General features: G+C 42.4%; 1 protein-coding gene across 2 annotated transcripts in view; it reads right to left on the minus strand.

Annotated features, from left to right (window-relative positions):
- Window positions 1-14,860, minus strand: part of col5a1.L (collagen, type V, alpha 1 L homeolog) — a 103,262-nt gene extending 88,402 nt beyond the window's left edge. For both annotated transcript variants that reach the window (XM_041572351.1, XM_018229490.2), the window contains exon 1: window positions 14,442-14,860. In XM_041572351.1, coding sequence (XP_041428285.1) covers window positions 14,442-14,544 — 103 coding nt within the window. In that variant the 5' untranslated portion in view covers window positions 14,545-14,860. The remainder of the gene's footprint in view (window positions 1-14,441) is intronic.
- Between the last annotated feature and the right edge of the window lie 2,042 nt (window positions 14,861-16,902).

Consider the following 16,902-nt stretch of genomic DNA (forward strand, 5'->3'; position numbering starts at 1 on the left):
CATCGCCTCTGTGCTAGGGTAGAGGCTGCTGCAGCTATTTCTCACAGTTGTTGAGTTTAAGAAGCAAAAACAAGCAATCCATGCTACAGACAGTCAGAGTGGAGCAAGGTTTCAGCATACCCTGTAAAAGTGCCACCCATTGTGCCAGACACCCTCTACGGTATTATCTGCAGTAGGGCCATCATTAGATACCCAATGGAACCCTGTGTAATAGTTGCCCCTGTTACCCCTTGAACCCTGTCCTGGTCCTTCCACTTGTTCCCTAATTAGCTGCCCAGAAAGACGTTGTGTCATTGTCACACAAAATTGGATAGTTAGCCGACGGCTAGTGGAAAGTTAGCCGACTATTAGCAGACAGTTAGCTGAGACAGCAGAGGTAATGGAACATTTGGTCATTATTTCCACACAGGGAATATAATCAGGCAGCCTATGGGTCTATATTCCCACGGATTGAATGTTATGGCTAGCATCTAAGTGACAGTTGTTGTGTTTAAACCCTCTCTTCTGTCCCACACTCTCCCTGTGACTCTTCCACTGCAGAAAATGATTCCGCACGACTCATTTTGCCGACCTACTGCCTGGCTTCGGCAGCGGCTTATCTCATGTTTAGGGTTGCCATCTTTTCTGGAAAAAAAATACAGGCCTTCCTATATATTTATCTTTTTTCCCTATTAATAACATTTTTTTTTTTTTTTACCGGCCAGGCTGGTAAAATACCGGCCAGGTTGCACTCACTACCCCTACTCACGGTTACCCTGGAAACTGGAAAATACGAGTGCGAGTGGTCGGATGTGCCGGCAAAGCTCTATTTCCAGCACCTGTGGGTTATCGTGCGGTAACAGCAAGGCCCTGTCCCAGACAGTTAGAATTTCAGTCTGTGGTTTGGGGAGAAATTAAGAGTTTTAATAACACTGGCGCTTCAGATATTCAGATTTCATCTTTTGTTATAGGATATTTACGGCTATTATTAGATGGCTAGAGACGGCGAGGCTGTGTGTGCTGAAATGATCTGTCCCAAAGGACTGGCTTTGCTAATAAATGGGGGGAATGCCCCCTTCCCTGATCTAATTTTAGGGAGGATGCTTTGTCCGACTGAAACCCTACTATAAAGGCTGCATCTGTTCCCAAGGCCAATGCCCACCAGTGATCTATTAAACTCTCTGCTTAAAGTTCTTTATTATTAGCGCCAGTGGCATAACTAGAGTGCCCCCTGAGCGCCAATGACAGACCACATGGCTGAATGGATAAGGCGTCTGACTTGGATGAGAAGATTGAGGGTTCGAGTCCCTTTGTGGTTGTCTATGTGAAATGGGCATGATCTGGCTCCTCTGCCACCCTCTCGTCTGACTTGTGTCCCCCTTCCTCGCTGGTAAGAGAGCAGCTGGGGATGAAGCAGACCCCACACCTGGGCCCCCAGGCTCCCCTCCGACTGCAGGGTCTGCTTCCTCTATAGTTACACCACCGATTATCACCAAACACTAACACTTCCTGTAACACTACAACTGCCACCCGTAATTCGCTCTAAATGTCATTTGATTCTTTTGGGAAGTAATACAAAGAAAGACTTATTTGCCAATACGATGTTTACTACTAGGATATGTTACAGGTAACGAATGTAACGCTATGTGTCGTAGAACATTTGGCAGAGCGAGAATACACGCCCAGCTGCTACGCTACCCCCCCCCCACCCAACCCTTCACATTCTCCTTTGAGATACGAAAGGAATTAATAGAATATTTGATCACATTCTTGTTCTTATCTGATTACCTGTAGGCTAAAAATGCTCCGAAATAATCTCAAGGGCTGGAATATTTTCATTTAGAAGATTAATTTGGAGTGAAGTGTGCGTCGGCTTGGGAGGCCGTGGCATCTACAAGATCACATACCGTTCTAACATCTACACTTTATATCTCAATGGCCGGAGGAATAAATCCAGATGCAATATCCATGGACTCCCTCTGTATAAAGGCCACACAACCAGGAGTAAACCATTTGTGACAAGTGCCTTCATTTACCCTGCGGCTTCTCTTTGGCTCTGACTAGAGTTGCATGTGTACACTGGGACCCCAGCCAGCACCGATAAGGATACAGTCATTTTGGCAACCAGTCTGTTTTTCCATTATAAACTCAAAGATTCACGTAACTGGGTGTTCTGGTGCCTTCAATACTTTATATGTATTATACAGGTGTGGGATCTGTTATTCAGAAAGCTTCAGACCTGGGGTTACCAGATAAGGGATCTTCCCGTAATTTCGATCGTCATACTAGAAAATCATGTAAACATTAAATAAACCCAATAGGCTTCCAATAAGGAATAATTATATCTTAGTTGGGATCAAGTACATGATTACATGGATAAAATGGAGTCTATGGGAGATGGCCTTTCCATAATTTGGTGCTTTCTGGACAATGGATCCCATACCTCTATATAATTCGTCATGAAGAACACAGCTTCGGACTGGAGGTCCGGGGCCCACCAGGTGGCCGTGTTAGGGGCCCCCTGCCCAGGCACAACCCCTGCCCCCACCGAACTAGGGGTATACAGAAGAGGCACCTGCCTAGGGTGCAACAATAGGGGGGAGTGCTGGGCACCCCTAAACGGGGTCTGGGAAGAAAATTTCATCTGCCGATGATGTACTACGTTGGGGTGGCCATTGCCAGATGTTGTTCCAATTATTAAGGTTGCTTGAACAATGGAGCAATAAAAACGTAACTACAGGTATAGTATCCGTTATACAGAAAGCTCAGAATTACCAAAAGGTTGTCTCCCATAGACTCGATTGTATACAAATAATCCAAGTTTTTAAAAAACGATTTCCTTTATCTGTGTAATAATAAAAAAGTTGTATGTACTTGATCCCAACTAAGATATCATTAATCCTTATTGGAAGCAAAACCAGCCTATTGGGTTTATTTCATGTTTATATGATTTTCTAGTAGACTTAAGGGATGAAGATCCAAATTATGGAAAGATCCGTTATCTAGAAAACCCCAGGTCCCGAGGATTCTGGATAACAGGTCCCATGCCTGTTTAAGGTGTATAGTTGCCTTTTTATTATTTATAGGCCCCTTTTATGCTCTCATCCATTTGGCAAATGTTGCTCAAAGGGAATCCAATCGTTTCATGTATTTCTGCATTAAACCTGGAGTGTACGATATCAGTCATGACAATTCCATGCTTCCTACTTTGTTTCCCCTCTAACCTTAACTTTGTGTTCACGGAGGATAATATCCCAATATTCACATTACAAGGGACGCTCCTGCTTTTCCATATCAGTGTCTCCAAAAAGCACAAGAAGGGAGGGAAGGGTTACTGGATAAAACACCCACAGCATGTTTAGGGCAGAGACCTGGAGATTCTGGTTGAGAAGTCACCCGGCATTCTTCTTCGGGGCGACAAATCTCAGCGAACTGCCTTTCCGATGGCTAGAATGTAAATTGCCGGCGGGATGGCTCTCGGAAAGCTTCGTTTTCCGAAGTCGCCCAAAGCTGCCTCATGAGGAAGTTTCAGGTGACTTCGGAAAACAAATGGCTCAAAGTACCATCCCGCCGGCAATTTACATTCTAGCTATAAATACACTGGCCAGAAAGATTGGATAGAGGAAGACAAAGCATTTACGTGCGCTGCTAGTCTTGCCACAGCTGGAGGCAATGCGTTTCTATATCTATTACTTTTAGGGATGCACCGAATCCAAGATTCACTTCGGAATTCAACCGAATCCTCCTGCCTGGCCAAACCGAATCCGAATCCTTAAAGGGATACTGTCATGGGAAAAAAAACATTTTTTTCAAAATGAATCAGTTAATAGTGCTGCTCCAGCAGAATTCTGCACTGAAATCCATTTCTCAAAAGAGCAAACAGATTTTTTTATATTCAATTTTGAAATCTGACATGGGGCTAGACATATTGTCAATTTCCCAGCTGCCCCAAGTCATGTGACTTGTGCTCTGATAAACTTCAATCACTCTTCACTGCTGTACTGCAAGTTGGAGTGATATCACCCCCTCCCTTTTCCCCCCCCAGCAGTCAAACAAAAGAACAATGGGAAGGTAACCAGATAACAGCTCCCTAACACAAGATAACAGCTTCCTAGTAGATATGAGAACAGCACTCAATAGTAAAAACCCATGTCCCACTGAGACACATTCAGTTACATTGAGAAGGAAAAACAGCAGCCTGCCAGAAAGCATTTCTCTCCTAAAGTGCAGGCACAAGTCACATGACCAGGGGCAGCTGGGAAATTGACAAAATGTCTAGCCCCATGTCAGATTTCAAAATTGAATATAAAAAAATCTGTTTGCTCTTTTGAGAAATGGATTTCAGCGCAGAATTCTGCTGGAGCAGCGCTATTAACTGATTCATTTTGAAAAAAATGTTTTTTCCCATGACAGTATCCCTTTAACATCACGTGACTTTATAAGCCAAAACAAGGAAGCAAACAAAGTTTTTTTGGTTCCTTTTTTCAGATGCGGTTCTGAATCTTTCACAAAGGATTCGGAGGGGGGTTCGGCCAAATCCAAAATAGTGGATTCAGTGCATCCTTAATTACTTTATAATAAAGTGAAAAAATCGCCCCCTATTGTAAAATATAAGGTTATTATAGGTCACCGAGGAGTTCCATGAATATGAAACTCCAAGGTTACTTCTAATATCCTCATATTTTACCACAAGAGGTACTTTATTTATTATAATACACAAGTTTTAGTGAGTCATGGGACAGAAATGGCATCACTACTCATCGTTAACTGATGACATCACTAACAGACATTTATAACGGATGACATCACTGACATTTATAAGGTTATAATTTACAGGATATTCATGGCTTTTGTGTATTATATATATATATATATATATATATATATATATATATATACACATACACACAAGTAGGGATGTCGCGGACTGTTCTGCGGCGAACTTGTTCGCGCGAACATCGGCTGTTCGCGTCCGCCGCAAGTTCGCGAACGGCGCGCGACGTTCGCCAATAGGCGTTCGCGTCAAAATCGTTCGACCATTCGACCATTCGGTCGCTAAAATCGAACGATTTTCGTTCGATTCGAACGAAAATCGTTCGATCGAACGATTAAAATCCTTCGATCGTTCGAATCTAACGATTTTCGGATGTTCGAAGTTCGCGAACTGTTCGCATTTTTTGCCGGTGTTCGCGAACGGCGTTCGCGAACACATTATCGGCGGTTCGCTACATCCCTACACACAAGCTACAGTACATTAGCTGGATCAGACTCCCAGTTCCGTACCTAGGACATATAATGCCTTGTGACTGAAGTTTATAAAATTATTAGCCTTTTTCTTCTAATTCTTTCCAGCTTTCAAATGGGGGTCACTGACCCTCATCAGGCTACAAATGTATTGTTATTGCTACTTTTTATTACTCATATTTCTATTCAGTGCTCTCCTATTCCAATTTCAGTCTCTTATTTGTATCAATGCATGGTTGTTGGGGTCATTTGTATCCCAGCAACCAGATGGCTGAAATTGCAAACTGGAGAGCTGCCGGACAAAAAGCTAAATAAGTAAAAAAACACAAATAATAAAAAATGAAAACCAATTGCAAATTGTCTCTGAATATCCCTCTCTACATCATACTAACAGTTCATTCAAAAGCGAACAACCCCTTTAAGGCAGCCCTAGTGAGTTAGATGTACAACGTTACTGTACTCCATTATACAGACTTCATCTTTGTATCTTGACATGAGCTTATATTACGAGAACAGCAAAACGACTTAAAAATCCTGACTAAACAAGTCCTTTCATGTGGGATTTCTCCTATATAAACCATTCTCCCAAGAGGAAGGGCTTCTCTAAACACTTTCCTTAAAGTAATCACAGGAGGCTTCTCGGGCTACAAGCAACATGCTTTTATGTAGCACCAGCTGCCTTTGATCCACGTCACGTACAATAATGTATTTAATGGCCTGTTATCACATACAAACATGGCCATGGGGATAAGGGCACAAAAGCCATACAATTCAGGCCAAGCTCACAGAAGGCACGTAGAAGACTTGAAGGTCCATCTCTCTCATTTCAAAGGGTTTTGCAGAAAACCAGTTACGGCACATCATGGCATGTTGTGGATTATCGACTGTCGGGCTAATCAGACACACATTTACCCTTTAACTCAAGCAGCTTCATATAAACTCTAACTAGCCCGCGTTTGAAGAATGACAGATATATTTGAGCATTAAGGATAAAAGGATCCTATGAAGATCTAAAAAAGGGATGTGATTACAGTACAGTATAACCTCCTGGGCACTAGAGAAATAAACTGCCGTCTGTATTTTATGTTTTGCCAAATGCATGAACTGCCAGTTAGCAGCACCCATGCCATCTGTCCATTCACATGTTCTCAATGAACAGGCCTCACCAACACAGCTTAAAGCCCATACCCACATACTCATCATTCTATGTGGCAAAACACATCTAGATATAAAGAACAACTTAGGCACCGGATTCACCACCACAAGTATAGGCGAGTCCATTGTGGACCTACAGCAATGCACACACACATTTAAAAACACCAATGGTTGTTGCCACATGATCTTAAAGCTATAACCCTCCTTGACCTCAGTCTTCTTCTTTTCCCCTGCTCTGCGTGATTGATGGGTACTTAAGGAAGCTAAAATAAAGCAGAAAAAACATAGCAGCAGGCTAAGAATAAATGCTAAGCTCTTCCTCAGCCTCTGCATTCACAATCGGACTTATCTGATCAGGCAAGGATTAAAGCTAATTAGCACTTTTGCCACTGGAAGAAACACAAATATCCATGTCCTTTGTTCAGTCTACAGCAGTGATCCCCCAACCAGTGGCACAGGAGCAACATGTTTCCCACCAGTCCCTTGGATGTTGCTCCCAGTGGCCTTAAAGTAGGTGCTTATTTTTGAATTCCAGGCTTTGATGTATGTTTTGGTTGTATAGAAACCAAGTGTACCACCAAACAGAGTCTCCTGTAGGCTGCCAGTCCACATAAGGGCTTATTCCACAGGCTTATTTGGCACCCCAGGGACATTTTTTATGCTTGTGTTGATCAAGAATCCCCAACCTTTTTTACCCATGAGCCACATTTTGCATGTAAACAGAGTTGGGGAGCAACACAAGGATGAAACATGTTCCTGGGCGGGCACCAAATAGAGTTGTGATTGGCTATTTGTTAGCCTCTATGTGGACTGGCAGCCTACAGGAGGCTCTATATGGCAGTAAACCCGGGGTCCCCAACTTTTTTTTTTTTACCCATGAGCAAAAAAAGTTGGGGACCCCCAGGTTTGTTTCTGTAGGCTGCCAGTCCACATAGAGGCTAACAAATAGCCAATCACAACTCTATTTGGTGACCGCCCAGGAACATGTTTCATCCTTGTGTTGCTCCCCAACTCTGTTTACATGCAAAATGTGACTCATGGGTAAAAAAGGTTGGGGATTCTTGATCTACAGAAAGCAGCTCTTACATAGGGCATCACCCACATACACTGGCATCCTACGGGAATGCCTACAATTTATTGACTGATCCCCATACTTTCCAGATGTCATTTAAGAACCAACTCCATAACAACATAACAAATGCAAATTATTTAATATTCCTAAGCTTCAACCTTAGGATTATTGGATCATACATGGGTTTTTATGAAGATAGAGCATAAAGCTGTTGTGGGTTGGGGTGTAAGTCAGTGGGTTGGGTGTGGCTTCAGTAGACCCAATCAGATCTCTAGCTTATGACTCATATACAGTATGAAATTATTATCAACAATAAAATGTTTACCATTGCAGAATGGTGGAAAGCGCCAGAAAATCCACCTACCTCCTATATCATAAACTAAAGAAGAAGCCTTTAGTTCCTTTTCTTAGTTCTAAGTGACTTTAAAGGAGTTCTTATCGGGGGTTCTTTAGAGATGATCTGCACCATTTCAGCCTTCAGAACCACTACATTCCTAAGATAACGTCGCCCTCGGACCGGCTGCACTTGCATTTGCCAATAACATTATGGCTGAGTGATACAGACTACTTGGAAACTTTTGTGTCATCCAGGAATGATGTCATTACTTTCCATCACTTACATGTGGCTGCCATCTTTAAACTTCAAAACACACACAAAAAAGAAAAAAAAAAGAAAAAAAGAAAAGCTCTCGTAACTTAAGCCATTAACTAGTCTTTGAATTAATGGATCGCGTCTGTTTTGACTTATCTTAGCCGGATTTCAACGGACACATTTCTTGGTGGGGTCCATAAAGGTAAATACAAGCAGCAGTATGCAGATCTTCATGCCTGTGTAGTGAAACGATCAATGCCAACATAGCAATGGCTACAGTTATAATGTGACTTTTCCCTTCTACTCTTTATTTTCATCGAAATCCCCTATTTATTATATAGTGAATAAAATACCCCCTCTTGTCAAATATAAGGATATTATAAGTTACTGAGGAGCTCCATGACCATTCCAGGTCATGGAAATCCGAGGTGACTTCTAATACCCTCATATTTTACTTTATTTATTATAATACACAAGTTTCAGTAAGTCATGTGACAGAAATCAGGATATGAGGCACCGCTCGCACACCCTGGCCTTCAGAAATGGAAGCCCAGGGCACGGTGATGGAGGGATCGGCACCTTCCTAATCAGACAACTCCAAAAGATTCACAGACACTCAAAGGCTGGTGCAAACAGGGACAAACCCTTGTGTGTTTATTTGCAGTTGTGCAACGTTTCGGGGGTTGTACCCCTTTGTCAAGCATTAAAAAATAAAAATCACAATTTCTTTCTACCCCTCAAATCAATGGAGTCGCCCTACAGAGGAAGTAGGCCCACCACGGCCAAGGGGTCTGCTTCTTCTGTAGATGCACCACCTTTAGCAAGAAGGTGCACACCATGATTTCCCCACATGCATAGCACCTCAATGTATGGACATTGGGGCTAAACCAGTGATCCCCAACCAGTATATTTCTCCCAGTGGTCTTAAAGCAGGTGCTTATTTTTCAATTCCTGGCTTAATGGCAAGTTTTAGTTGCAGAAAAACCATGTATACTGCCAAAGAGAACCTCAAGTAGGCTCCCCATCAACATAGGAGCTACCAATAGCCAATCACAGCCCTTATTTGGCACAGGGGACTAGACAATGGAACACAAATGACAAAAGCTGTAGATAAGTGGTATCCAAACCTATGGCTCAACTAATCATTTTCACTTAGACTGCCCATCAATCGATGACATCATCCTCTTCAAATGTCGCTAAAAAGAACCTGGTAAAGTGATAAAAAGCATCATAAATGGAGATAAAACAAACTGGCAGTGATCCTGCCCTTTAAACATTCCTAATGGCGCACACCTCTAATGTGGGTGATCGGAAACACATGCGAAAGCCAAAAATGGCCGACTAAATGGGCTGCACATGTGTTCCCTCGGATTTCCATCCTGCCAAAGCATTTTCTTTTTTTTGTTTAAGAGTCGGCAGTTGCTCTGGTGGAATAGTGACCACACAGTCAACATCATTATGGGTGCCAGACGTTGGTTGGAAATGACCATGGCACCCAAGGATAAAGGTAGGTTTCTGCTGACCATGAGCGAACGTCTCATTCTCCACGGCACATAAACCCTGGGTGGTGACAATCTGTTTGGCAGATCAGCTTATTTTTAAGGGTTTAATGGCCATGAATCAAGGCTTTAAGCATTCCATAATACATACAGCATTAGGAAAGGATCCCAGTAGGGAATGAACTCATACACAGAGGAGATCTAGGTATTAACTTTAGTGCAAAATTAATTGACTGTATTTTATAGCTCATGGAATTGGGCATCTCTCTGGTCATACCAACATGTGGCAAAATGTATCCTGGGGCCAGGTTTGTAGTATGGGACATGAGTAGGACTTTAAGGCATTTGTTAAAATGAGCCAATTCTGTTGCAAACAGTGCATTATCGTCGGTGCAGATTTCTAAAACGCTCCAATCTCAAAATCTATTCTTTCATTGATGTATTGTACCGACCCTATAATCATACGGTTCATATAGGCTGCAGTTGGGGGAAAGAGCAGGGGTGGGGCAAACAAGGGGGTAGAAACTCAAAATCCATCCATACTCAACAAAAATGCCAAAAGATAACAAGGGTTTGGTCTGATTTTGACCAGAATTCCCCCTACTAGAAGCTAAGAGTGCAGTTTAGACCAACAATATATAAAGTACCCCCCTGTTAAAAATTATAGGTATTAGCAGCATTTGAGCAGTTCTGTGACCATATAAAGGCACAAGGCTGCAGGCTGAGTTATACAGGGAACTCTGAGTATCACTCATGTATTATAAGGGATAATGTACCCCCTACTGTAAATGATAAGGATATTAGAAGTCACTGAGGGGTTGTTCTGTGACCATATAAAGGCACAAGGCTGCAGGCTGAGTTATACAGGGAACTCTGAGTATCACTCATGTATTATAAGGGATAATGTACCCCCTACTGTAAATGATAAGGATATTAGAAGTCACTGAGGGGTTGTTCTGTGACCATATAAAGACACAAGGCTGCAGGCTGAGTTATACAGGGAACTATGAGTATCACTCATGTATTATAAGGGATAATGTACCCCCTACTGTAAATGATAAGGATATTAGAAGTCACTGAGGGGTTGTTCTGTGACCATATAAAGGCACAAGACTGCAGGCTGAGTTATACAGGGAACTCTGAGTATCACTCATGTATTATAAGGGATAATGTACCCCCTACTGTAAATGATAAGGATATTAGAAGTCACTGAGGGGTTGTTCTGTGACCATATAAAGACACAAGGCTGCAGGCTGAGTTATACAGGGAACTCTGAGTATCACTCATGTATTATAAGGGATAATATACCCCCTACTGTAAATGATAAGGATATTAGACCCTAATTTTTTAGATGACCCCATCTAAAAAACAAATACTCTGTAAGGCTACAAATGTATTCTTATTGCTACTTTTTTTGTATTGTTATTACTCATCTTTCTACTGAGGCCTCTCCTATTCATATTCCAGTCGCTATATAAATATATATATATATATATATATATAGATAGATAGATAGATAGATAGATAGATAGATAAAAAAAATAGATAAAAGTATCAGCTGCATGTTTAGGAAACATTCACACTTTAAACAGGATTAGGTGACACAGTGATAATGTGGGCACAGCCAATCAGAGGTGGAATAACAGCTTTGAGCTGATGATTACCTGTATGATACACCTGTCTCAAACTCTGTTACCTTCTGTCCATTGGATAACTCAGTACTAGAGGGCCACACAGTAGTAGTGAGCGAATAAACTTGCCTGTCACGAATTCGCCGCGAATTTCCGCATTGTGCGGCCAGCGAATAAATTCACGAATCTCCCGCGAAAATACCCAGGCGAAAATTCACCTCAGTCAAAAAATTTTAGACAAGTATCTGAAAAGTCGCACAAAATATTCAAAAATAGTCACGCATCAACACTATTTGGACGTCCATTGACTTTAACGCCAGCGTCAAAATTGACGTTAGTGACTTAGGGATGCGCGTAGAAAATTGGACATGGGCGTCAATTTCGATTTTCACAATATTTTGGCGAAGCGTACCCGGAGAAATTCATCCATCACTGCCACACAGGGGACTATGGGGTTCCTTACTTATTGACTTAGACTTGTCCTTATCTGGAAACCCATTATACAAAAAGCCGTCTCCCATAGACTCAATTTTATCCAAATTTCTAAAAATTATTTTCTCTTTTTCTCTGTAATAATAAAACAGATCCCAAATAAGATATAATTAATCCTTATTGGAAGCAAAACCAGCCTATTGGGTTTATTTAATGTTTATATGATTTTCAAGTAGAAGGTATGAAGATCCAAATTATAGAAAGATCCGTTATCCGGAAAACCTCGTTCTGGATAATAGGACCCATGCCTGTATAATGATTCAACTATGAAAAGTACATATGGTCTAACGCAGCACTCGCTTACATCATAGTGCAGGGCCAGATTACATGATGATGTCATGGTCTAGGTCAGTTTTGGGCAGGCTGGTGGCCATAAGAAATCCCTTGGGAGGGCCACGTCTGGGCTGTGGGTTCTGTGTGAGCTGAACTGTGAGTGTGACCAGCAGGAGGGCCACAGTATAACACAAATTGACATCACTCACAGCTTTATCATGTAAGTTGAGCTTTGCCTACACTAGTCACATTAGGAATCAGCCTTATCCAATATGTACCCACTCAATGCCAAGTTCAGACATCAGATTTGTCCCAACATTGAACGTCCAGGGGTGATTCACTTTAAGTATGTTATAGAATGGCTAATTCTAAGCAACTTTTCAATTGGTCTTTATTAATTATTTTATATTGTTTTAAAGTATTTGCCTTCTTCTTCTGACTCTTTCCAGCTTTCAAATAGGGGTCACTGACCCCATCTAAAAAATCAAATGTTCTGTAAAGGCAGACCGAGTCGGCAGCTTATTGGCCCGTGTGTGGGGCCCTCCGACGGTCTTTCCTGATCGATATCTGGCGGGTTAAAAAATCCCGACAGCCGCATCTCTGCGTGTATGCAGTCCCGCAATCCGACCGCCCATTCTCCTGCATATTGATCCGATTGTTGGGCCCTAGGGCCCTCGATCGGATCAGCCCGATATCGCCAACTTCAATGTGGGCATATCGGGCAGAGATCCGCTCATTAGGCGACATCGGCAAACTAGCGGATCTCTACGTCTATGGCCACCTTAAGGCTACACTTTTATTGTTCCTGCTACTTTTAACTCATCTTTCCTATTGCTACACAACAGCTTATATATTTTTAAAAACTGTTAAAAAGTTTGTTCACCTTTAAATGAACCGTTAGTATGATGTAGAGAGGGATATTCTGAGACAATTTGCAGTTGCTTTTCATTTATTATTGTGCAGTTTTTTACTTATTTCGCTTTTTATTCATTTTTCATAATCGGCAATCTGGTTGCTAGGGTCCAAATTACCATAGCAACTAAGGGCGTAACTACAGAGGAAGCAGACCCTGCAACTGCAGGAGGACCCAGGAGGTATAGGGAGCCCCATGAGTCCCTAATTAAAGTCAATAATAATAATAATCAATAATAAAAGTCATTTTAATATATATTGTTAAAACAAGATAACCGCTGGATAATTTGGGGGCCCTAAAATGATTCTGTGCGGGGCCCTAGTTACGCAACTGGTAGGAACCATGCATTGATTTAAATAAGAGAAAGGAATATGAATAGTTGAGGCCTGAATGAAAAAGATTAGCAATAAAAAGTAACAATAACAATTGTAGCTTTACAGAGCGTGTGTTTTCTACATAGGGTCAGCGACCCCCATTTGAAAGCTGGGAAGAATCAGAAGAAAGTGGCAAATATTTCAAAAATTATTGAAAAGAATAAAAAAAATGAATACCAATCGAATAGTTGCTTAGAATTAGCCAGATTAGTCGCCCAGTGACAAATCGCTTCTTCTTCGGGCGACTACTCTTCCCAAACTGCCTTCCTGCCAGCTAGAATGTAAATCGCCGGTGGGGTGGCAGTCGGAAAGCTTCATTTTACCAAGTCGCCCGAAGTTGCCTCACAAGGAAACTTGGGAAAGCTGAAGCGATCTGAGTGCCATCCCGTCATCGATTTACATTCTAGCCGGCTGGAAGCAGTTTGGGAGGGGATTAGTCGCCCGAAGTAGAAGTGATTTGTCGCTGGGCGACTAATCTCCCAAAAGCAGCGTGTATCTTTGCCCTAAAAATTGATTTAAATGTGAACCACCCCTTTAACACAGTTTATACCATTGCTTTGTATTTAAATGCTTGTCATTTCTGGCCCTTTAACTGATCATTAAAGTCTTAAAGAAGAGATTTGGGGCTCCCCGCAGCTGTATGTATCCACTGTAGGGAACACACCCATGCACCTCACTGCTGGACAAGTACCCAGTCATACATATGGACAGACACAACCGATTCCATAGATTCTACCCTAATTCCAGCTGCTTTGCTCTACAATGAGATATCTGGAGCAAATATCAACAATTTACTATTATAATAGTATAATAATTATAAATAATAATAGACTAATATGGACAATTAAAAACATCCTGATTACATCTCAAGCCAGAATGCTCTCGCTCTTTCTCAAAACCAGAAAATAAAAATGCCTTCATATTAAGAAATAACCTTAAATTCCTGTCCTGTAATAAAGTTACTAGTACTGCTCTAACATTATATTAATATTTATGTATGTAATACTCTAAATGCACCACATGGTGGTAGTTTAAAAAAAAAAAAAAGGGGCAAAAAGTTGCTAAAAATGTTTCATGTCAGAGAGTTTGCAGGGAAAACACGAGAGAGAGGACTCGCCAGATCTGTTAAAGGTTTCAGGGGCGATTTAATTCTATCCTTGAAAACCCCCCAAAAAAAGTAAGTCTTAATCAGAACTTATGCATATTTGGTGCCTTACCTGCGCTGAAGCGACAACATATAGACAAGGATAAAGCTACAAGGAGGGGCCACTCTATTGTCCAATTTCTTCTTTTCCATCTCGTGTGGGAATCCATAGTCATTAGCTCCTCTGGTTTTGGGGGGTAATCTCTTCAGTTTCAGGTGTCCCCACTTTAGATCTTGGAATGCAACAAAATAAGAGGGGTAAGGAGATTTAGGGCAAACACCCTGCTGCTGGAACTTTTATAAAGCCATTGGGATGTGTTGTTAGGATGTAGGGGGAGTTGGTGAGGACTTTGCCGTGTTCCTTGTGTCCCCTCAGTCTCAGCTCTGGTCCTACTGGGGTTCCAACAGAAGTGATGGCCCCTTGTCCAGCGAAGAGAGAGTGAAAAGCCTTTTTAGGCTTATGTAGAGACTGTCAGTCGCAGAGAGGGGCAGCAAATCAGGGCTTTAAGAAGTGCAAGCTCTGCCCCCTTTACACTGGGATCAGGAAGGGGGGGGGGTGTAGGGGAGAAGAGGGGGAGGGAAAAAAAGTTTGTAGGAAAAAACTGTTTGGAGAAGCCTGTGAGAGGAGTGTGTGGCAGGGCAAGATGGGAAAGGGAATGTGCACATTCCTTGAGGGGGATAATCACTAAAAGAATGAAAGTTTCTTCTCCCCCCCCCCAAAATCTGACATCAGTGAAAGGCTGGTCGGACTAGTCAATATGGCAGACTTCAGGCTTGGGGAGAAAATGAGAGAATAGGAATATTAGCAGCACTTAAGAGAATAATACACCGCAGCTGCTCCTGCACCTCTTTGGGAGGAAGTTCTAAAATCAGAGCAGGAGGGGGACATTAAAGGGAGAGGTTAGGGAATGGGCAAGTCTTTGTATAACTTCAGAGGTGAGGAAAGCGTTTCTAGTTATAGGAAGAACAGCCTCTGAGATAGAACTATAGCAGTGATGTAACAGCGGTATAGTAGGGAGTAATGTAGTGGTGTATGAAATGCAGGGAGAGTGGAACAACTCTAAGACCCCACTGTGGAATAGTTGGTATAGTCTGGGAAGTGTGACTGTACCGTACCCTGTCCTAAGTGGGAGTGGGAGTGTGGATAGCTGGGGTAAAGTGGAGTGGGACTGTATAGTATATAGTAGGGAGTGGTATAGTAATAGTAGTCTCTGGGAAGGGAGTGTGACTCTAGGGTATAGTAGGGAAGAGATGGTGGTCTATAGCTAACAGTGGATAAAGTCTCTGGGAAGGGAGGTGCTGACTGTGGGTAGGCAGGTTATAGTAGGGAGAGATGGTGGCCTATAGTAACAGTTGGATAATAGTCTCTGGGAAGGGAGTGGTGACTGTTGGGATTAGCAGGTATAGTAGGGAGAGATGGTGCCTATAGTAACAGTGGATAATAGCTCTCTGGGAAGGGAGTGTGACTGTGGGATAACAGGGTATAGTATGGGAGAGATGGTGCCTATAGTGAACAGTGTGATAATAGTCTCTGGGAAGGGAGTGTGACTGTGGGATAGCAGGTATAGTAGGCAGAGATGGTGCCTATAGTAACAGTGGGATAATAGTCTCTGGGAAGGGAATGTGACTGTGGGATAGCAGGTATAGTAGGAGAGATGGTGCCTATAGTAACAGTGGATAATAGGCTCTGGGAAGGGAGTGTGACTGTGGGATAGCAGGTATAGTAGGGAGGGATGGTGCCTATAGTAACAGTGGGATAATAGTCTCTGGGAAGGAAGTGTGACTGTGGGATAGCAGGTATAGTAGGGAGAGATGGTGCCTATAGTAACAGTGGATAATAGTCTCTGGGAAGGGAGTGTGACTGTGGGATAGCAGGTATAGTAGGGAGAGATGGTGCCTATAGTAACAGTGGATAATAGTCTCTGGGAAGGGAGTGTGACTGTGGGATAGCAGGTATAGTAGGGAGAGATGGTGTCTATAGTAACAGTGGATAATAGTCTCTGGGAAGGGAGTGTGACTGTGGGATAGCAGGTATAGTAGGGAGAGATTGGCTGTCTATAGTAACAGTGGATAATAGTCTCTGGGAAGGAGTGTGACTGTGGGATAGCAGGTATAGTAGGGAGAGATGGTGTCTATAGTAACAGTGGATAATAGTCTCTGGGAAGGGAGTGTGACTGTGGGATAGCAGGTATAGTAGGGAGAGATGGTGCCTATAGTAACAGTGGGATAATAGTCTCTGGGAAGGGAGTGTGACTGTGGGATAGCAGGTATAGTAGGGAGAGATGGTGTCTATAGTAACAGTGGATAATAGTCTCTGGGAAGGGAGTGTGACTGTGGGATAGCAGGTATAGTAGGGAGAGATGGTGTCTATAGTAACAGTGGATAATAGTCTCTGGGAAGGGAGTGTAGCTGTGGGATAGCAGGTATAGTAAGAGTGGCATAATAGTCACTTAGTAAGCATGATGGAAGCCCATGAGGCACCTTGTATCCCGGCCTTGTAGATGCAACTAGCAAAACATGATGGGACACAATGC

This window comes from Xenopus laevis, chromosome 8L, assembly GCF_017654675.1.
Source record: "Xenopus laevis strain J_2021 chromosome 8L, Xenopus_laevis_v10.1, whole genome shotgun sequence".
Lineage (NCBI taxonomy): Eukaryota > Metazoa > Chordata > Amphibia > Anura > Pipidae > Xenopus > Xenopus laevis.